At 36.0% G+C, this 23,357-nt stretch overlaps 2 protein-coding genes across 2 annotated transcripts; both read left to right on the top strand.

The window, feature by feature from the left end:
* Positions 1 to 453: 453 nt before the first annotated feature.
* Positions 454 to 1,769, top strand: LOC102404853 (olfactory receptor 52A1-like). Its single transcript, XM_025265923.3, has one exon. The coding sequence runs from the start codon at positions 783 to 785 to the stop codon at positions 1,767 to 1,769; it is 987 nt and encodes a 328-aa protein (XP_025121708.3). The 5' UTR covers positions 454 to 782.
* An 11,687-nt stretch (positions 1,770 to 13,456) lies between these two features.
* Positions 13,457 to 14,395, top strand: LOC112579477 (olfactory receptor 52A1-like). Its single transcript, XM_025265922.3, has one exon. The coding sequence runs from the start codon at positions 13,457 to 13,459 to the stop codon at positions 14,393 to 14,395; it is 939 nt and encodes a 312-aa protein (XP_025121707.3).
* Positions 14,396 to 23,357: the final 8,962 nt, after the last annotated feature.

Below are 23,357 nucleotides of genomic sequence, written 5' to 3'. Positions count from 1 at the left end.
TCAGATCCCTTACGATTATACAGTGTAAGTGACAAATCAATTCAAGGAATTAGATCTGGTAGACAGAGTCCCTGAAGAACTATGGAGAGCGGTTCGTGACATTGTACAGGAGGCAGTGATCAAGACCATCCCCAAGGAAAAGAAATTCAAAAAGGGAAAATGGTTGTCTGAGCAAGCCTTACAAGTAGCTGTGAAAAGAAAAGAAACAAAAGGCAAAAACCCAAGAGTGAAGCCTCTATTCCAGTCAATTACCCATGTTCCTATATCCATCAGTCATTAAGAATGAGTCCTCATACCTACATATTTTGCTACTGTTCTGCCAACATTGCTTTCTTGAGTTCTCTTGACTCTAAACATTTTGTAATGTGTATTACAGAATATATTTTATTTTAAGCAGAAGAATGAAGCATTTCAGCTATTAGAAATATAGGCAAAACAATTCAGTTTTACTAGAAACATAAAACAGTATCCAGAAACTTTGGTCCAGACTTACCAAATGTACACAGATTTGAATGATCTTTTCTAAAACTCTTCCTTCAAGTTCTTCTGAAAAGACATCTAGTTTTACACATAGATAGATAATATATATCATCAATACATAGACAAATATATTTTGCTTTCTTTTACCTTTTATATGATATGTATGATATGATATGATATTTTATATGATATTATATGAGGTGGATGATATGATCTGAGAGATCTTCCAAAAGCATACACACTCAATATGATGACTTTGGATGAAAATAAGAAGTAGAAGAGGAAGTAGCATGGACTGAGATATGTATTTTGTTTGCATCATGAGACCCAAGGACACTATGTCCATTTACAACACCACAGTCTTCATGCCTTCTGAGTTCACACTAATAGGGATCCCAGGCCTAGAGTCTGTGCAGTGCTGGATTGGGATTCCATTTTGTGCCATGTATCTCATGGCTATGATTGGAAACTCCTTGCTTCTCATTATCATCAAATCGGAACACAGTCTCCATCAGCCCATGTACATTTTTCTAGGCATGCTAGGAGTCACAGATATTGCTCTCAGCACAAGAATTGTGCCCAAGATGCTTGGAATCTTCTGGTTTCATGTAACAGAGATATATTTTGATTGTTGCCTGCTTCAAATGTGGCTCATTCACATATTTCAGGGCATAGAGTCAGGCATCTTGCTGGCCATGGCTCTGGACCGCTATGTAGCCATCTGTTATCCTCTCAGACATGCTGCCATCTTCTCTCACCAGTTAGTCACTCAAATAGCAGCTATGGTAACACTCAGGGCTGCCATTCTTGTAGCACCATGCCCAGTACTGATAAAGTTTCGATTACAATTTTACCATACAACAGTCATCTCTCATTCCTACTGTGAACATATGGCTGTTGTGAAACTGGCTGCAGAAAATATCAGGGTCAACAAAATCTATGGTTTGTTTGTGGCCTTCACTGTTGCTGGGCTTGACATTGTATTAATCACGTTGTCCTACATACAGATATTCATCACAGTTTTTTGTCTGCCTCAGAAGGAGGCTAGGTTGAAAGCATTCAACACTTGTGTCGCTCACATCTGTGTCTTCCTCCAGTTCTACTCCCTTGGTTTCTTCTCCTTCTTTGCACATAGATTTGGTTCTCACATCCCTCCTTATATTCACATCCTCTTTTCTAGCACTTATCTGCTAGTCCCTCCATTTCTCAATCCACTTGTCTATGGTGCAAAGACCAAGCAGATCTGTGTCCATATGGTAAAAATATTTTGTTCCAAAAATTTACTGTGAGAAAAACTTTTATGTTTACCTTTTTATGAATAGGAACACTATTTCCCATCATGATAAAACAGCAGAGTCCTTGTTATTGGAAATGTTTTTTCCAATAACAAGTTTTGCTCAAGTTTTCTATTTAATTTTTTTTTCAATTTGCAAGCATGTTAGCTATTGCCTATTAGCCCATGACAGCCGTCAATAGGATTGTGGATCCTAGATGGGTAATGAGAATGATAAGCATAAAGGAGGAAAATACTGAATATTTCTCCTTTACATTTCTCAATTTTTTTAGTACCTACTTGAATGTACTTTTGTAAATATCTAGCTCTGGAAAGATTCACAAATTGTGCATCTCTCAATGAATTTAGATATGCCCAAGGCTTAATGTTCTGCAGTATCCAAGAACTCAATAAATCTAGTTCTTGATTTTGTTTCTTGGTCATCTGGGTCTTCTTTAAAAAAAATGGAGGAAGTATATGTTAACAGTTGTTATCAAAAACAAAACAAACAGAAATTTTATCTCTATGTTTGTAATGAGAAAATAAAGTCTAAAAATTTCAGTATATTAGCAGGATCATCCATAAAGTTATAGGCACAAAACTCATAAGCAGTAAGCTCATTAGCAGTAAAATTATTCATTTTAATTAATTCATCAAATGTTATCAAATTCTTAAGCCATTATAAATACTATGCTACAGAATAGTAGCATAGAGGTAAATTTGACACAGTGATCAATTTTCATGAGTTCGTAAACTTTGTATCCTTTTTAATTCCTAGTGAACAAGAGGGAAACAGAGACATGGTAATGAGAGAGAAGTAGTAATAGCATGCACAAATTAATCTCCAGATTTTGTAGGAAATTAAATATCTAGAGGACAAGAGTGTCAGTCTCACTTTTTTGAGAAATGTCCAATCTTCATGGTAATTTTTTGAATCTGACTCCCTTGGGTCCAGGTGTGGAAAATCACAACCGTCTGCTCTCCCAAGAGCAGGGAATAAGGAAGCTCCAGGACAAATCATGAATGGCATCACTCTCTCAAGCGCTGAGATTTGAGCAGGAAATGGGAAAATGGTGGGTGGTAGAGATGGCAATCAGTAGCAGCAATAGAGACAAATACAATTTATAAACCATGTCAACTATTCATAACTTAGGAATACATAGTGACTTTTTTTCTTCAACTTTAGGTTTTAATAGAACTCTGGGACAACAGGAAAAAAAAAATCTAAGTTTATATTCTCTTCTCTGTGAAATAGATACTAAAATCAACCTTAAATTTATGGCCTAAAGTTTTTATCCTATCATAGCAAAGGAGGTTTTAGCAATTTGGGGGACTATTCCAGAACAGTTTTTAGTTAACAATAAGGGAAAGTGCACATTTGGGTATATAATTTGATAATATCAATTAAAATTTAAAACGGGTAGAACCTTCAGTGCCAGGCAACATGAAAGACTATAAATCAAATATTGAAAATTGTTACAACTAAATGGGTGAGATTTGGGGAAAAAAATATTGTTTTTAAGTTAATATTTCTGTAATCTGTGAAGTTTTTAAAATAAGGTACAAGAATAAAATGTTGCCTACTGAAGGTGAGTATCATGATGGCTAAATACAAAATGAGGTGAGTTTTTCTGGGATAGTAAGAGGAAATTTAAGCAAAAAATGATTAGAAAAAATGGCATGTGATATTGTTTTCAACCCTAAATTGTACAACTTTGAGAATTAAGAAATGATTCTTAGATGTCTTACAATATACTTCTTTAGCATTGATAATTTCCTTTATACCATCTAAAACAAGTAATTATAAACCTTTTGAATATACGATTCCCAATAATAAAATTACCTACCAAAATATACATTCTTATAAACTATTTACTCATGACTTCACAACTGCTGGACTTTATCAGACTTTAAATCTTTTGCAGTCTGAGGGATGAAAAGATGAAATCTCATTGTTGATTACATTTTTATTCTCCTATTAATAAGTTTGGGCATGTTTTGCTGTTTACAGAATGGGCAGTATAATGGGGGGCAATAAAGAGTGGGGGTTGTACCACACACCAATGTACACCTTATCTTTGACAAAGGAAGCAAGAATATACAATAGAGAAAAGACAATTTCTTTAACAAGTGGTTCTGGGAAAACTGGTCAACCACTTGTAAAAGAATAAAACAAGAACACTTTCTAACACCATACACAAAAATAAACTCAAAATGGATTAAGGATCTAAATGTAAGACCAGAAACTATAAAACCAGAAACTGTAAAACCAGAAAACTCCTAGAGGATAACATAGGAAAAACACTCTCTGACATACATCACAGCAGGATCCTCTATGACCCACCTCCTGAGTAATGGAAATAAAAGCAAAAATAAACAAATGGGACCTAATTAAACTTAAAAGCTTTTGCACAATGAAGGAAATTATAAGCAAATTGAAAAGACAGCCTTCAGAATGGGAGAAAATAATAGCAAATGAAGCAACAGAGAAAGAATTAATCTCAAAAATATACAAGCAGCTCATGCAGCTCAATACCAGAAAAATAAACAATGCAATCAAAAATTGGGCCAAAGAACTAAACAGATATTTATCTAAAAAAGATATATGGATGGCTAACAAACACATGAAAAGATGCTCAACATCACTCATTATCAGAGAAATGCAAATCCAAGCCACCATGAGTTACCATCTCACACCAGTCAGAATGGCTGCCATCAAAAAATCTACAAACAATAAATGCTGGAGAGGGTGTGGAAAAAAGAGAACCCTCTTACACTGTTGGTGGGAATGCAAACTAGTACAGCCACTATGGAGAACAGTGTGGAGATTCCTTAAAAAAACTGGAAATAGAACTACCATCAGTTCAGTTCAGTTGCTCAGTCGTGTCCGACTCTTTGTGACAACATGAATTGCAGCATGCCAGGCCTCCCTGTTCATCACCAACTCCCAGAGTTCACTCAGACTCACGTCCATCGAGTCATTGATGCCATCCAGCCATGTCATCCTCTGTCGTCCCCTTCTCCTCCTGCCCACAATCCCTCCCAGCATCAGAGTCTTTTCCAAGGAGTTGACTCTTCGCATGAGGTGGCCAAAGTACTGGAGTTTCAGCTTTAGCATCAGTCCTTCCAAAGAACACCCAGGACTGATCTTTAGAATGGCCATGCTACCTGGCAATCCCACTGCTGGGCATACACACCAAGGAAACCAGAATTGAAAGAGACCCATGTACCCCAGTGTTCATCACAGCACTGTTTACAGTAGCTAGGACGTGGAAGCAACCTAGATGTCTATCAGCAGATGAATGGATAAGAAAGCTGTGGTACATATACACAATGGAATATTACTCAGCTATTAAAAAGAACACATTTGAATCATTTCTAATGAGGTGGATGAAACTGGAGCCTATGATACAGAGTGAAGTAAGTCAGAGAGAAAAACACCAATACAGTATATTAATGCATATATATGGAATTTAGAAAGACAGTAACAATGACCCTATATGCGAGACAGCAAAAGAGACACAGATATAAAGAACAGACTTTTGTACTCTGTGGGAGAAGGAGAGGGTGGGATGGTTTGAGAGAATAGCACTGAAACATGTATGTGACCATATGTGAAATAGATCACCAGTCCAGGTTTGATGCATGAGATAGGGCACTCAGGACTGGGGCCCTGGGACGACCCTGAGGGATGGGATGGGGAAGGATGTGGGAGGGGTTTCAAGATGGGGGACACATGTACACTCATGGCTGATTTATGTCAATGTATGGCAAAAACCACTACAATATTGTAAAGAATTAGCCTCCAATTAAAATAAATTAATTATTATTTTTTAAAATGCCAAGATTATGGCATCCAGTCCCATCAGTTCATGGCAAATAGAAGGGGAAAAGGTGGAAGCAGTGACAGATTTTCTTTTCTTTAGCTCTAAGATCACTGTGAATGGCGACTGCCGCCATGAAATTAGAAGACCATTGCTTCTTGGCAGGAAAGCTATGACAAACCTAGACAGTGTATTAAAAACCAAAGACATCACTTTACCAACAAGGGTCCATATAGTCAAGGCTATGGTTTTCCAGTAGTCATGTATGGATGTGAGAGCCTGACAACAAAGGCAGAGTGTCAAAGAATTGGTGCTTTTAAACTGTAGTGCTGGAGAAGACTCTTGAGAGTCCTCTGGAAAGCAAGAAGATCAAACGAGTCAATTTTAAAGGAAATCAACACTGAATACTCTTTGGAAGGACTGAAACTGAAGCTGAAATTCCAATACTTGGGCCACCTTATGTGAACAGTTGACTGATTGGAAAAGACCCTGATGGTGGGAAAGATTGAAGGCAGAAGGAGAAGAGGGCAACAGAGGATGAGATGGTGGGATGGCTTCACCAATTCAATGGATATGAACTTGGGCAAACTCTGGGAGATGGTGAGGGACAGGGAAGCCTGGCGTGCTGCAGTCCATAGGCTTGCAAAGAGTCAGACACAACTTGGTCACTGAACAACAAAACAACTTTTATTTGAACAAGTACACATTGATACCTCTTCCTTATTAAAAATAATATTCTGTGGCCTATTCATGTTGATGTATGGTAAAAATCATCACAATATTGTAAAGTAATTATTTTCCAATTAAAATGAATAAATTAACTAAAAAAAAAAGTGGGGATTCTAGAGCAGTAGCCTTCAACCATTTTCACTCTAATACTCCTTAAATTTTTAAAACCAATTATGTATCAATTATTATATTTTAATGTTGACATCTAACATTTTTTGCCTTAACTCTAAATAGATTTAAAATATATTATTTTACAATATTTTATTGCAATGTGATTTCAATATATTTCTGCTAAGTCTTTGGATCTGCAATATATCTTTTCTGTGTAAAAATGATAAATGTGTACCAATTTTACAAAAATCAGTTCTCATTGTTTAAATCAGATTGACATTGTTAGAAAAAGTCCAAATTTATTCTTTAAGTCAAACATGTTACTATGCCCTCCACATTTCTGTTTACTTTTAATTTGTAGAAAGAAGCAAAGAAGAGAATAAGAATGAGGAGAAGAGGGAAAAGAGGGTGGGGTGTGAGGGAAAGAAAGAAAGAAGGCTAAAAGGAGGTTAGTTCAAGAGCAGAGCTCTGCTGAAAGTCTGATACTCTCTACCGGAACTTTCCTAATCCTGCCATCAGAGAAGAGAGACATATTCTTGAAATAGTCTCCTGGCACAGAGAGAACATGTTGTCAAAATTATGCTTTTCATCTAAATCTGAAATAATTAAAATACTTATTGAGGCAGAAATATTACAGAAACAAAAGAGACTAAATATGAAACAGTAGAGACTAGTGAAGACTGAGCAATGGAAGAGACTTTTCCCTGCACAAAAAAGGCAGAAGCTATGCAGTTCCAGCCAATTCTTTTTTTTTTTTTAACCATTTATCATTTATTTATTATTATTATTATTTTTACTTTACAATATTGTATTGGTTTTGCCATACATCAACGTGAATCCACCACGGGTGTACACGTGTTCCCCATCCTGAACCCCCCTCCCACCTCCCTCCCCTCAAGAATAAAAGTCTTATGTTAATGTATTTTCAAACAAAACTACATATTTAAAATTTTACACCATTAAGAACAATACTGATCTGATTATTTGAGTAAATCTCTCACATACATTAACATTTGTATTCTTCTTGTATAAATACTAAGCTTGGAAATGCTAGGGCATTTGTTATGTGCAAGATTAACTTTTAAAACAAATTTCAAACTGCTCTCACTAATGGCCATACAATTTTATGCTCTCATCAGCTGTGTATGAGAGTTCTGGATGTTCCTCATTATCACCAATGATTGGCAATATCAATCTTTAAATCTTCATCTATTGTAGTTGATGAGCAATTACATCTGATCATAATTTTAATTTGCATCCTCTAAAAGATAAAGATGCTGTGGTTCTTTTCATGTGCTTAAATGCCATATGTGTATTTTTGTGTGCCTATGTTAAGTAATTTAAAAATCTCTGTGATGTACTTTTAGAAATATTCCTAAATATTTTTTTAATATTTCTGGGCTTCCCTGGTGGCCCAGTGATAAATAATCCACCTGCCAATGCAGGAGGACTGGTTTGATCCCTGGGTGGGGAAGATCCCCTGGAGAAGGAAATGGCAATCCACCCCAGTACTCTTGTTTGGAAAATACCATGGACAGAGGAGCCTGGTGAGCCATAGTCCATAGAGTCACAAAGATTTGGGCATGACTGAGCACAGCACAGCTATCTAGTAAGGATGCATTTCTGGGTTTATGTGTATTTTATTAATTAGTTTTCTATCTCTAGCTTCTTCAATTGTGATAATAATTGTAACTTTACACTATGCTCTCTTCTGTATTACAATACCATCTCATGAGGGGCAAAAATTTGAAGTTATTAAATAAAGCCATTTTACCCTAATCTTTTTAATTGTTGTGAATGTTTGAACATATCCTGGATTTAAAGAAAAAAATGACTATCTATGTATTTTGCTTCCCTGGTAGCTCATATGGTAAAGAATCTGCCTGTAATGCAGGAGATGCAGGTTCAATCCCTGGGTTGGGAAGATCCCCTGGAGAAGGAAATGGCAACCTACTCTGGTATTCTTGCCTGGAGAATTCCATGGACAGGGGAGCCTGATGGGCTACAGTCCATGGGGTCACAAAGAGTCGGACACGACTGAGTGACTAATACCTTCACACTCACATATTTTGCAAATATTGCCTCCCAGTCTCTGGTTTTATTTTGCTCCTTCTATAGCATGCTAGGGCTTCCCTGGCAGCTCAGAGGGTAAAGCCTCTGCCAGCAGTGCAGGAGACCTGGGCTTGATCCCTGGCTTGGGAAGATCCCCTGGAGAAGGGCATGTCAACCCACTCCTGTATTCTTGCCTGGAAAATCCCATGGACGGAGAAGCATGGTAGGCTACAATCCATAATGTTGCAAAGAGTTGGACATGACTGAGCAACTTCACTTTCACTTTTCATAGCATGTTAACCAATATTTTTAATTTTCATGAAGTCTAATATTAATCAGCTTATACTCTTGTTTTATGTTTTTTGGTCTTTTCTAAGAAATCGTTGCCTAACGTGATCACAAAAATGCTGTTTACTCCTAGCAATTGCATAATTTTAGATCTTACATTTAGGTTTATAATCAATTTCAAGTTATTATTATTTGTTAAGAAAAAAATTAATTTTTTAAAATTACTACCCTGTTGTTTAAACATTATTTGTATAAAGTACTATTTTCCATTGAATTATCTCATCATTTTTGAGACTCAATTGATTTTTTAATATAGGGATTAATAACGACTTCATAATATATGGATTTTGGCACTTTAGCAGATTTTGGAGATTCAAGTCACTCAATGACTAGCTTTTTTAAAATAAGAAATGGACAGAAAATAGGTCTTAACTCTTACTCTGCTGAGGGCCTAGTTTGCAAGATTGATGGATGCTTCATAATGAATACATACCCACAATTTTGGTAAAAAAGTTAAAATTTATGGCACTCTGTATTAAAGAATATTGAATTACTTTTAAAAAGTAAACAAGAAAAAAAGAGAAGAAAGAAAGTGAAAGCCAACAAACATAAGGATTGGCAGGCATGAATGTATTTCCAAATGTTAAAGAAAAAAACTTGTTATCCTTCTGGGAGTAAAATTAACTGGGGACAGTTTTTCAAAGAATATTCAGCATGAACTGAAATCTGGATAAGATATGCTAGCCTTCTCTAATGGGAACGGAGTGAAGAAAATGAAAAAAATTGTGTGCAATATTGTTCTAGTAGATGACATCTTGGAGATAACAGAATTCTTTTGAGTAGATAAAATAACTGTTGTATTTGTATAGCTTGAACATCAGGATCCAGGAAAGAACTTTTGGAGTCACCAAAATTTAAACACAATTATTAGAAGAGAATAGATGGGACACAAAATGGTAAATTAGGAAATAAAAAATAGGTTGAAGAGAAGTATAGTTGTCAGTAAAATCTCTGAATCAGTTCCATTCAACATGAGTCAGTATAATGTTTTCATTCTCCTTCACAGAAGAATTCCTGGAAAGATAATTTAGATCTTTCACTTTTCATCACTATCTCTCATTCACCCTGAAATCCACTGTCAGTACTTTCCTCCAGCCCACAGAAAAGATTCGTCCTAAATTTGCCAACATATCCAAATTACATCAAGTATATCTAAAGGTTAGTTACATATAATAAAGTCTAGAAATTGGGTAAAATACATCAAAGAGAAAGGTATCATATGCATAAGACTTTCTAAGAATTTATTATTTGCACACATGATAAAAGTTTTACTAATTCATCTCTCTGCATTTCCAAAAATTTGAATAAATACTTTTCTTCATTAACAGAACATGAAATGATTCCTTCATATATCTGACACACACAACAACTTCTTTTGAAGGAAGAGATGAGCAACAGAAGGGAAGTTATAAATGGAGGGGTGGAAAAAATAAAGTCATGTGTGCAATCAGTTACTCATAACTCCAACTGGTAGGATTTAGAAATGTCCACTACAATTGGTCACTCTGAGAAATTCACCAAAAAATAATTTACTGAATGTACAAAAATAATCTAAATAAAATACAAATCAAAGGAGTGAGACTGCAGGAAATAAGTGCATAATAAAAGAACATTATGGATACAGATTTTTCTTCCCAAATTGTCTGATTGAAAGGGAGTATTCCAGGTTATTTACTTAAGTAGAATTCATTAGCAAAGAAACATGTCTATAATAGTAGTAAACTTTACGTTTGCTTTTTCCTTTGAGAAATGAGGAAGGCAGAAAAAGAACTCTGCTTATTAAATGAACACTGGTGTATATAAATATCTCTTATTTAGAATTTTATGCAAAAGATAAAAAAGAGCAAGGAGATATCTGTAAGTTTTAGTAATAATTTCAGGGATATTAAGTGTGGATGAACCCAAGAGGACATAACTAAAATTTGGTGGGTCCCTTGTGGTTTAACTGGTGGCTAATAAACCCCTCATTTTCTGTTTATAAATCCTCTTCCTCCACACATTTATTAGAGAATGTTAAACTGATGTTTAGCAGCTTTCTTCTTCAATTCAAGCTGAATAAATTGATGCTATGCCTCCAAGTAATACAGATATTGCCTTTGGTTTTATTAGAGAATGAATGCAAAAACATGATCTCAGACAAACCTACAAAAGATGGAATATGTCTATTACCGAGACAAGAGAAAAAACATGAAAGGCTGTCCCAGAGATATCTACTCATCGCAGATGGCCCCAGCACCAAATGGATTCACGTTCCTGACATTGTGTGCTGTTACAGGGAGTCCAAATAGAATGAAGAGGGACTGAGAACACATAACACACAGGAATAAGCAGAGTCCATGTGTTATAAATGTTGAGAGATGTCAATATGAAGAACTGACAATACTTTTCAGATATCTGGTAAAAGCAGAATGGGCACTCAACAATTAGCAAGTAAGTCTCACTGTTCCCAGGTTTACCTCTGTAATGTTTCATTGTCAGCTTTTTCAACAGTAGTCACTTCATCCATTCAACTCTGCACTCAATCATGTACTTCCCACCTGCCAATCCACTATCTGTAATTATCAGATCATGCTCAAATATTGCTCCTACTTCTTCAGAAAGTTAAATACTGTGGATTTCCATTCTCATTCTGAATATGTTTTAGAAAGAACAACTTGACTATTGTTAGAGTTAAGTATGCATGGATTGATATAGGATTAGTCATTAAGGAACAAACCTATGGATATCCAGTTGTTTATTTTCATGACTAGTCTATCATAAATCTATGTCAACTGATACAAGCGATAGCATTAAAATGACCTCTTGAGTCTTCCATTTGTGGTTTGGCAGCAGGAACCACAGCTGCTTCCTGCATTACTGCCCCATTTGTTGACATTCCGTGTAGGGTTAACTGATCATGAGTTTACTTACATGAGGCAACTTTATTGGCGAGCCTATGAAGGAATGAAAAAAACCTAACCCTATTTCCACAAACTTACAAGCATTTCTCTAATGTTCAGTTTGATAAGTTCTTGATTTAAAATATGCAGTGCTTAACAGGAAATGATTTTGATCAGGTTCAGTTCAGCTCAGTCACTCAGTCGTGTCTGACTCTTTGATCAGGTTAGCAAATTTGATATAATGGGTAAGATCCAAAGTTTTTTAAAAAAAATCATTTGTCAGTGAATTGAGTAATGATTACATTTTTTCACTTGTTCTAAATTTCTCTTCTTAAACATTTCTGAAATCCTGAGGTGAGCTTTCTGTCTCCTGTGTGTAGTGCTATATTTGACATCTTTTAAGGAGCATGGGAGAAGGCAATGGCACCCCACTCCAGTACTGTTGCCCAGAAAATCCCATGGATGGAGGAGCCTGGTAGGCTGCAGTCCATGGGGTCGCTAAGAGTCAGACACGACTAAGCAACTTCACTTTCACTTTTCACTTTCATGCATTGGAGAAGGAAATGGCAACCCACTCCAGTGTTCTTGCCTGGAGAATCCCATGGACAGAAAAGCCTGGTAGGCTGCAGTCCATGGGGTCGCACAGAGTCGGACACGACTGAGGTGACTTAGCAGCAGCAGCAGCAAGGAGCATATCCTTCCATCCCTCCATTTTCTATTGAATTTTTATGCCTGAGCTCAGAAAAAATGGCTCAAGTGTTTCAGACTATCTATTTTAAATGAAAAATCAATGAGCTTATATCAGTCAAATCTCATGCTAATGACAGCTCTGAAAGGTTTAAACTCAAAAGAGAAGACTCTATTAAATTTACATTTCCCCATGTTCTTATATCCTTAGACCATTAAGAATGAGTCCTCTTACCTCTCTATTCAGTTGCTACTGTATTTATTATCTCCTAAAGGTCCACTCTACTTATTTTGTATGTGTATTCAGTAATGTATTTTATTCATTTTAAATACAAAATCTTAGTTATTTAAGCTGTTGGAAATATAGGCAAATCTAATGCAGTTTTACTAGAAATGTAAAAAGGTGGCAAGAAACTTTGGATTTGAGTGATCTGTTCTAAAACTCTCCCTTCACATTCCTTTTAAAGATATCTAGTCTTCAATAGAGATATATAATATAGATCACTACATAAACAAATATATTTTTATTTCAGGTGACAAAGCTTATCTAGGTCTATTCTCTTTTTTGGATAGCATTCTGCACTAATAATGATCAAGTCTGAGATTTTGCCAGTCCAACTGACTGTTTTAGACTGAGAAACGACTGAGAATAACAGAGTACTAAAGCAGAAATTGGAATGTGGAATATGGAGAGAATTATCAACCTCTACCTAAAATGTAGCTGCCAGCAAAATAAACAAGCATACTGTTTTTGTCCACAGGTCTGAAGTGAAATAACAGATGAGTCAGTAGTTGATCCCCTTACTTGGAAATTTGACTGGTTCTATCTAATGCAGTGGCAAATCACATTTTTAGGGCTTGTCTGTCTTTAGATGTCTGTCTTTAAAAAATGATGTATCATTATGTATCTTTCTTTTACCTCCTATATTTGAATGAGGCAGATGACATGATCTTAGTGTTCTAGCAAAAATCATGCATTCAATATTGTGACTTTGGATGAAAATAGGAATTAAAAGAGGAAGCAGCACTGACTGAGATATTCTTTTGTTTGCATCAGGAGACCCTAGGACACTATGTACATTTCCAACATCACAGTCTTCATGCCCTCTGTGTTGACACTGATAGGGATCCCAGGCCTAGAGTCTGTGCAATGTTGGATTGGGATTCCATTCTGTATTATGTATCTCATTGCTATGATCGGAAATTCTTTGCTTCTGATCATCATCAAATCAGAGCCCAGCCTCCATGAGCCCATGTACATTTTCCTAGGCATGCTAGGGGTAACTGATATTGCACTTCTTACCAGTGTTGTGCCCAAGATGCTTGGAATCTTCTGGTTTCACATACCAGAGATATATTTTGACTCCTGCTTGCTTCAAATGTGGCTCATTCACACATTTCAGGGAATAGAGTCAGGCATCTTGCTGGCCATGGCCCTGGATCGCTATGTAGCGATCTGTTATCCACTCAGACATGCTGCTATCTTCACTCCCCACCTCATTTCTCAAATAGCAAGTGCGGTAACACTCAGAGCTGCCCTTCTTGTAGCCCCTTGCCTAGTACTGATAAAATTCCGATTGCAATTTTACCACAAAACAGTCATCTCCCACTCCTACTGTGAGCATATGGCCATTGTGAAACTGGCTGCAGGAAATATCCGGGTCAACAAAATCTATGGTTTATTTGTAGCTTTCAACATTGCAGTGTTTGATCTCTCTTTCATTACATTGTCCTATATACAGATATTTATCACAGTTTTTCTTTTACCCCAGAAGGAGGCTAGGTTGAAAGCATTCAACACTTGTATCGCTCACATCTGTGTCTTCCTCCAGTTCTACTTCCTTGCCTTCTTCTCCTTCTTCGCACATAGGTTTGGTTCTCACATCCCCACTTTTATCCATATTCTCATTTCTAGCATTTACTTGCTGGTCCCTCCATTTCTCAATCCACTTATCTATGGTGCAAAGATGAAGCAGATCCGTATCCAAATGGTAAAAATGTTCCATTCATAAAATTTACCATAAATAATACTTTGCTGTTTTACTTTTTGTGAATGGTAATGGTATTTCACAATATAATAAAACAACATGTTATTTGAGATTCTTGAGTTTTCTGTTTGTTATATTTGTTGTTGTTTTTAATCTGCCAGCATGTTAGATGGTTTTAGGATCCTATTAGCACATGTCAATTCTCTGTTAATAGGATTATGGACTCTACCTCCATAATGAGAGTAAGAATCATAAAAGAGGGGAATTGTGTGCATACATCTTTCCCTTTACTTGCAGAAATGGTGATATAATGAACAATTCAGAAAGGGGCTTCTAGGTGCAAGTAATTATTCTCTTCTTCACCTCAGTTGTTACATATTTATGCCTACTTTGTGAAAAATTATTTAAGCTGTACAACATATTTCTATGCATATATTAGACCTCAACACAAAGTTTTAAAATATTAAGTCAATGAACTCTCAGAAATGAAACAAAACAAAGGAGAAAATGTATCAAGTCAAAGACATTGCTATAGGTTAAAGAAGTTTAAAAGGACATGAATATTTTTTTTTTTTTTTAATTTTATTTTATTTTTAAACTTTACATAACTGTATTAGATTTGCCAAATATCAAAATGAATCCGCCACAGGTTTACATGTGTTCCCCATCCTGAACCCTCCTCCCTCCTCCCTCCCCATTCCATCCCTCTGGGTCGTCCCAGTGCACCAGCCCCAAGCATCCAGTATCGTGCATCGAACCTGGACTGGCAACTTGTTTCATACATGATATTTTACATGTTTCAATGCCATTCTCCCAAATCATCCCACCCTCTCCCTCTCCCACAGAGTCCATAAGATTGTTCTATACATCAGTGTCTCTTTTGCTGTCTCGTACACAGGGTTATTGTTACCATCTTTCTAAATTCCATATATATGCGTTAGTATACTGTATTGGTGTTTTTCTTTCTGGCTTACTTCACTCTGTATAATAGGCTCCAGTTTCATCCACCTCATTAGAACTGCTTCAAATGTATTCTTTTTAATGGCTGAGTAATACTCCATTGTGTATATGTACCACAGCTTTCTTATCCATTCATCTGCTGATGGGCATCTAGGTTGCTTCCATGTCCTGGCTATTATAAACAGTGCTGCGATGAACATTGGGGTACTCGTGTCTCTTTCCCTTCTGGTTTTCTCAGTGTGTATGCCCAGCAGTGGGATTGCTGGATCATAAGGCATGTCTATTTCCAGTTTTTTAAGGAATCTCCACACTGTTCTCCATAGTGGCTGTACTAGTTTGCATTCCCACCAACAGTGTAAGAGGGTTCCCTTTTCTCCACACCCTCTCCAGCATTTATTACTTGTAGACTTTTGGATTGCAGCCATTCTGACTGGCGTGAAATGGTACCTCATAGTGGTTTTGATTTGCATTTCTCTGATAATGAGTGATGCTGAGCATCTTTTCATGTGTTTGTTAGCCATCTGTATGTCTTCTTTGGAGAAATGTCTATTTAGTTCTTTGGCCCATTTTTTGATTGGGTCATTTATTTTTCTGGAGTTGAGCTGTAGGAGTTGCTTGTATATTCTCGAGATTAGTTGTTTGTCAGTTGCTTCATTTGCTATTATCTTCTCCCATTCTGAAGGTTGTCTTTTCACCTTGCTAATAGTTTCCTTTGATGTGCAGAAGCTTTTAAGGTTAATTAGGTCCCATTTGTTTATTTTTGCTTTTATTTCCAATATTCTGGGAGGTGGGTCATAGAGGATCCTGCTGTGATGTATGTCAGAGAGTGTTTTGCCTATGTTCTCCTCTAGGAGTTTTATAGTTTCTGGTCTTACGTTTAGATCTTTAATCCATTTTGAGTTTATTTTTGTGTATGGTGTTAGAAAGTGTTCTAGTTTCATTCTTTTACAAGTGGTTGACCAGAGTTCCCAGCACCACTTGTTAAAGAGATTGTCTTTAATCCATTGTATATTCTTGCCTCCTTTGTCGAAGATAAGGTGTCCATATGTGCGTGGATTTATCTCTGGGCTTTCTATTTTGTTCCATTGATCTATATTTCTGTCTTTGTGCCAGTACCATACTGTCTTGATAACTGTGGCTTTGTAGTAGAGCCTGAAGTCAGGTAGGTTGATTCCTCCCGTTCCATTCTTCTTTCTCAAGATCGCTTTGGCTATTCGAGGTTTTTTGTTTTTCCATACAAATTGTGAAATTATTTGTTCTAGCTCTGTGAAGAATGCTGTTGGTAGCTTGATAGGGATTGCATTGAATCTATAGATTGCTTTGGGTAATATACTCAGAAATCAAAGAGGACACTAACAGATGGAGAAATATACCATGTTCATGGATTGGAAGAATCAATGTAGTAAAAGGACATGAATATTAAATGCACTGTGTATCTGAATTGGATTTGGGGCAAGAAAATAAAGGTATAGAAGTCTTTGAACTATTTTCAAACTTGGAATATGGAATACTACTTAGGCTGTAATGTTTTTAGTGCTAAATGTTCTGATATTGGCTATACTACTATAGTTATGCAATAGATTACCCTTTTCCTAGGGAAATATATAACAAAATAGTTAGCTGTAAAGGAATATTATGTCTCTAATTTACTCAAAAACACTTCAGAAAAATAATCTATCCAATTATCTACCTATCAATCCATCCATCTAGTCATTTGTTGAGTGATAAAGCAAAATGGGGCAAACTGAAAAATCATTTGTGACCCTGGGTACATTGTATAAAGGAGTTTACTGTACTATTCTTGAAAAATATTGCACATCAGGGTAAATTGTATTTTTATCAAGTACTTTTGAAAAGTATTCTCAATTGAGAAATGGTTACCATTATTTACTCATTCAACCAAGCCAGGAACATCATTGGCTTTTGCTATTGTCCTCAGTTCTATAAAATGTACAGGTCTCAGTGATTATTTCTAAAATAAATTCTCAGATAAATTACCTTCTCTCTATTGTGTGTGTGAGTGTGTTCAGTTGTGTCCGACTCTTTGCAACCCCCTAGACTGTGGTCTACTAGTTTCCTCTGTCCATGGAATTCTCCAGGCAAGCATATAGGATTGGGTGGCCATTTCCTCCTCCAAGGGATCATCTTATTCCTGTTTTCAACCTTACATAAGAACCTATGAAGAAGAAAATAATATTTTTCATCTTTTATTTGCTGGCATTTTTCATACAAATGCTGTGGATTTTTCAACAGAAAGTACTTGATGAATCTGTATCTTATTCCTGATCTTATGTATACCAATATGTGTAGTTTTTTTACATGCTGAGTGCTCTCCTGCTTTTAGAACTTATGCATTTCCTCTAAGGAATTTAGACCATTTTCCTTTCTGTCTCTATCCCTCCTAATAGCTCTCATAGCATGTATCACAACATTTTCTCTGTATGTAACTTCTTTTTTCATATAGATCTCATCTGTAATTTATATGTATACTCCTGACCTACACACATATATGAAACATTTTAAATATGAACAAATACATATTGCTGAGGATGTAGAAAATGAAGGCACAAAAATTCTACCACAACTTTCATAATGAGAATTTATTTTCACAATAGGATAATCTGCATGGTTTCCTAAAGAAGACAAAGCCTTCTCAGGTGGCACAATGGTAAAGAATTCCCCTGCCAGTGCAGAAGACACAAGAAATGCAGGTTCAATCCCTAGGTCAGGGAGATTCCCTGGAGGAGGAAATATCGACCCACTCCAGTATTATTTCCTGGACAATTCCATAGACAGAGGAGCCATGCAGTCTAAGTCCAAGGGGTTGCAAAGAGTTGGGCCTGACTGAATGACTAAGCAGGCATGCACTAAAAAACATGTGGAAGAAGAGGTGTTTAATAATTTAATAATTCAATTAATTAATTAATAATTAATCATAAATAAAATAATTTATTAATTTGATCAGATTATATTTTCATAATTGTATTCCTACTCTTAAATTATCTTTAATTTCTACACTTTATTTTTAGAACAGTTTAAGTTTTACCAAAAATAAAAACAGGTAAAATGTCAGAATTCCCATATAACCATTCTCCCCTGAATAAATATTTAACAATTACATTTGAGCTTAGCTGCCTTTTTGATCATCAATTCATGTCACCACATTTATTTGGTATATACTAAATTTAAAAACATGCATCTAGTAATTTTTCTAGTATGTTCTTTCTATAACATACTGACACAAAATTTTTTTTAATTCATTGAGATGCAATTCACATACCATGCAACTCACCCTTTAAAGAGTATAAGTCTCTGGTTTTTGATATGTTCAAAAAATTGCACAACTGACACTACTATCAAATTCCAGAACATTTTCACCATCCTAATAAAGATATTCCACTCCCCTTAGCAGGTACTTCTCATTCTCCTGCCCCATTACAGAGCAACCATCATTGACTTTCTGTGTCTGTGCTTTCACTACCTTGGACATCTCATATAAGTGGAATGAAACAATATTTGGCTTTGTATGTCTGGCTTTCTTCTTAGAAAGAAAGAATAATGAATAAGGTAAGATAAGAAATAAAGATAAGAAAGACATCTACCTATCAATTAATGTACAGTTCTATCAAGATAATTAAAGATAATAAAGAATAATGAACTAAGAGGACACTTAGAATAATGTTCTCAAGGTTTCTTTGGGTTGTACATAAATAAGCATGTCATTTACCTTTATGCTTAAATGATATTCTATTGTATGATGTACCTTAATATGCTCTTGCACCTCGTAAGCAGATATCTGGCCAAATAAGCTTTTTCATGATCCTTTTCTCTCTGAATGGTAAGGATCACCATCTTCATTTAGACAATTCTACAAACACTGTAGGCATGTTCAGACCCTTTTCATTTTTATTTTTATTTTTCATATTTCATTTAATTGATTTTTATTTAATTATTAATTAAATTAATAATTAATTAATTTCAAATGAAATTAATTCAAATTTCATTTAATTATTTTTCATATTTCATATTTCTACTAATTTGATGAGTTTTATTAGCCATCTTTTAGTAAAGCTATTTGACTTCAATTTCTAACTGGTTATGATTTTAAACTGTTTTCTTTTTTTAAAAACATTGGGAAATAAATGCCTTTTCTGAAAATTTGCTGTTTCCTAATTTATTTCACAAAAGCATACATTTCTATTAAAAATGCTTTGGAAAATGTCTTATTGATATTCAGGTTTCAAAGGAACTATAATACATGTGTCAACAAAACAAAACAAAACAAAAAATCACATCATTTAGAAAACATATCCCCCACTGTTCTAACAGATTTTAACTAAGTAACATATAAGAATATATATGCCTCTAACATACTACAGCACTTTGATGGCTTTAGGTTCAAACAGTTTTTGCATATTTTCTAAAAGTATATTGGGAGTCATTCAATAGGTCTATATTGGCCATTGCAATATGTATAAAGAGTAGTGCATCTGTGGTCCTCACCTCCATCTACTTCATGTACTATCTGAAAAGCAGATTTTCTTGAATTTCTGGAAAAATTCAAAAAAAAATTCAAAAAGAAAATCTTGATTTTCCTGAAAATATTTCATTTAATCATGGGTTCACCTGTTACTTCAGTGGGCTATTGGCACTCTGATAAGTACTGGTTTTGTGTTTTATTTTTTCTAGTGCAGATTCTCAGCTACAGCTGATTCCAATCTGCTCATGTGAATCACTGAGTGCCCAGTGGCGGCAAAGGCACACACACAGTCTGATCCAGGCTGAGCTGGTTTACCTTTATCTGCTCACAATCCTATACCATTGTTTTTTCTGAAAGTGAAAGTTGCTCAGTCGTGACTGACTCTGCGACCCCATGAACTGTAGCCCACCAGGTTCCTCTGTCCACGGAATTCTCCAGGCCAGAATACTGGAGTGGGTTGCCATTCCCTTCTCCAGGGAATCTTCCAGACCCAGGGATCAAAACTAGGTCTCCTGCTTTGCAGGCAGATTCTTTACAGTCTGAGCCACCAGGGAAGCCCATTGCTTTTCCTAGAATGATGATAATTTTATGGCAGTTTAATAGAGGATGAAGTCAGAGAGTCTTTTAATTCAAAAGGAACATGACTAATAAATAATGTCTAACCCAATGATCGGAGAAGGCGATGGCACCCCACTCCAGTACTCTTGCCTGGAAAATCCCATGGGCGGAGGAGCCTGGTAGGCTGCAGTCCATGGGGTCGTTAAGAATCGGACATGAATGAGCAACTTCACTTTCTCTATTCACTTTCATGCATTGCAGAAGGAAATGGCAACCCACTCCAGTATTCTTGCCTGGAGAATTCCAGGGACGGGGGAGCCTGGTGGGCTGCCATCTATGGGGTTGTACAGAGTCAGACATGACTGAAGTAACGCAGCAGCAGCAGCAGCAGCAACCCAATGATACAAGAACAAAATCAGTGTGACTTCAAGTATGGTCAATCTGGTAATCCAGGGTTATTAGCCACTCTCTCTTGTTCTTTTCAGTGAATCAAAGTTTATTCCTTTCTCTTCTTGATACTGAAAACTTAAAAACACTATTGTAAAGGCACAAACCTTTCTTTCAACCAAGTAAATAACTCTCATGTGGAAATTGATATCAATTTTAGACACTAAATTTTTTTTTTTTTTTTTTTTTGTATTAGCAGAAGTTAGTTTTACTGGCAGATGCACCTCCTGAATATTTTTTAGAAGCTTACTTTCTGTATCCGTTGCATTTATTTTTTTTTTTTAAATTTTATTTTATTTTTAAACTTTACATAACTGTATTAGATTTAATTTTTAAAAAAATATATACCATCCTTTCATAACAATTCTGAACATAACTGGGCTAATTTGGTGAGAACTGGTTTGGATATGGGATAGATTTGTGTACCAAATTTTACATAGAAGAAGCTCAGAAAATGACCGGTAGCTGAGGCTCTGAGGTGAAAATCCCAGGTCAGCCCCAATCATGGGACTAAACAAGAAGTCAGTGCTTCTCTGACTAAAATTAGATTACAAATTATATATATATATATATATATTTACTTCTCTGTCAGCATGTCTTGGATGGTTATTTTGAACATTTCAAGATGTTTGTTTTACCTTTATTGTTTCATTATTTTTGTAAATAAATACCACTGACTTGTTTTGTGCTGTCTTGAGGCACTGTCCTCTTAGAAATTTTTAGAAGGAGGTTCATTTTGGTTCCCAATTCTAAAGTGAAACCAAAGTTTGAGAATTTTTTTAGATGCAGAACCAGCTATTAGAGATAAATCTTATATGCTCTGAATGTGCCTTTCTTTTCATTCCTGTCTCCAGTGAACCTGAAAGCTCTCCAGGGATTGGTGAAAACCAATCCCCAGGTGCATCCTATAGTATAAAGCATTCACTCTTCAGTATCTGAAATGTCAGAACGTTTTCTACTTTATGGTTTCTATTTGTATTACCACAGATGATCCCTGGTAAGTCTTTGGGTTTGAGATTCTGCACTGAGTGTGGGAAATTGGAGGACTGGTTTAAAAAAAATGTATATGTCATACAATCCAATTCCAGGATGTAAAAAAAAAAAAGTAATACAATCCTACAGTAGCTGAGTGTTTAGTCACCAGAGAGATGTCTCTCATGCTTTTCACAACATTTCTGACTCACTTAGCCACACTTGGTAACAAATTTTAAAATGAAGTTGAAAAAGAAGGATATTTAGAGATTGGTATCTGTGCTGATAGATTAATGGAAAACTTATTTGTTAAAAGGTCAGGAAATTATACATATTTACTTCCCTCATAGCTCAATTGGTAAAGAATCTGCCTGCAATGCAGGAGATCCTGGTTCAATTGCTGGGTTGGGAAGATCCACTGGAGAAGGGATAGGTTATCCACTCCAGTATTCTTGGGTTTCCCTTGTGGCTCAGCTGGTAAAGAACCCACCTGGATCGGGAAGACCCCTAGAGAAGGGAAAGGCTACCCACTCCAGTATTCCAGCCTGGAGAATCCCATGAACTGTATAGTCCATGGGGTCACAAAGAGTCAGACACGACTGAGCAACTTTCACTTTCACATTCACACTGGAAAAAATGGAGGAAAAACCTGCCCTTCAAGTAATTCAGTAGAAACACTTATTTAGATAAAGTGTTCATTAAATATGACAAGTTATTTGTGAGAACATAAATGCCCATTGATTAATAACTGGCATTTATTGACAGATCAATATATTTTATGTTTCCTTCCAACTATTTAGATGGATTTTGTCATTAATAATCAAAGTCACATGGTAATTAGTTTCTATCTATGAATATTGCTTTAGAAATAAAGAAACTGATACAATTCAAAGTTTTATAACTGGGTGCAGAGAAGGCAAACGTTAAGTTGTAGCATCCAGATTTTAAACTCTCTTGGCTGACCGCAGATCTTGGGCAATTAACTGCCATGACCAATGGCTATTATAATCATTGAATTGAAGATTTAGGACTTTAAGAAGAAATTAAGAAGGAAGCCATTTAAGGCTCATTATAAAGAATATCTATTTGACATTTGGAGCTGTCCTGAAATATGGCATGCTATCTCAGAAACAAGCAGTCCTCTATATTCACGAGGACTTGAGACAGAAGGGTGGGTGAATGTCACAGAGTTCATAGAGGAAAGATTCCTGAGATTGTAGAAAGTGTGGAATTAGAGCCCTGAATTCCTTAAATCTTTTACATCTTGAAATTTAGCTGATTCAAAATTGGGGTTGTAACACTAATAATTCATGTTTTATGCTGTAAACATGCTGCTGCTGCTAAGTCGCTTCAGTCGTGTCCGACTCTGTGCTACCCCATAGACAGCAGCCCACCAGGCTCCCCCATCCCTGGGATTCTCCAGGCAAGAACACTGGAGTGGGTTGCCATTTCCTTGTCCAAGGCATGAAAGTGAAAAGTGAAAGTGAAGTCGCTCAGTCAATCCAGGTAATTTTACCCTGGCTTATGAATTTCAAGAGCTTAAGATACCTTTCCTCAGTCTTCTAAATC

This window comes from Bubalus bubalis, chromosome 16 (assembly GCF_019923935.1).
Source record: "Bubalus bubalis isolate 160015118507 breed Murrah chromosome 16, NDDB_SH_1, whole genome shotgun sequence".
Taxonomy (NCBI): Eukaryota; Metazoa; Chordata; class Mammalia; order Artiodactyla; family Bovidae; genus Bubalus; species Bubalus bubalis.
This window is presented reverse-complemented; position numbering and strand designations above follow the sequence as displayed.

Coding starts and splice junctions, on each gene's coding strand:
- LOC112579477 (XM_025265922.3), top strand. CDS start 13,457: ATGTACATTTCCAACATCACAGTCTTCATGCCCTCTGTGTTGACACTG.
- LOC102404853 (XM_025265923.3), top strand. CDS start 783: ATGTATTTTGTTTGCATCATGAGACCCAAGGACACTATGTCCATTTAC.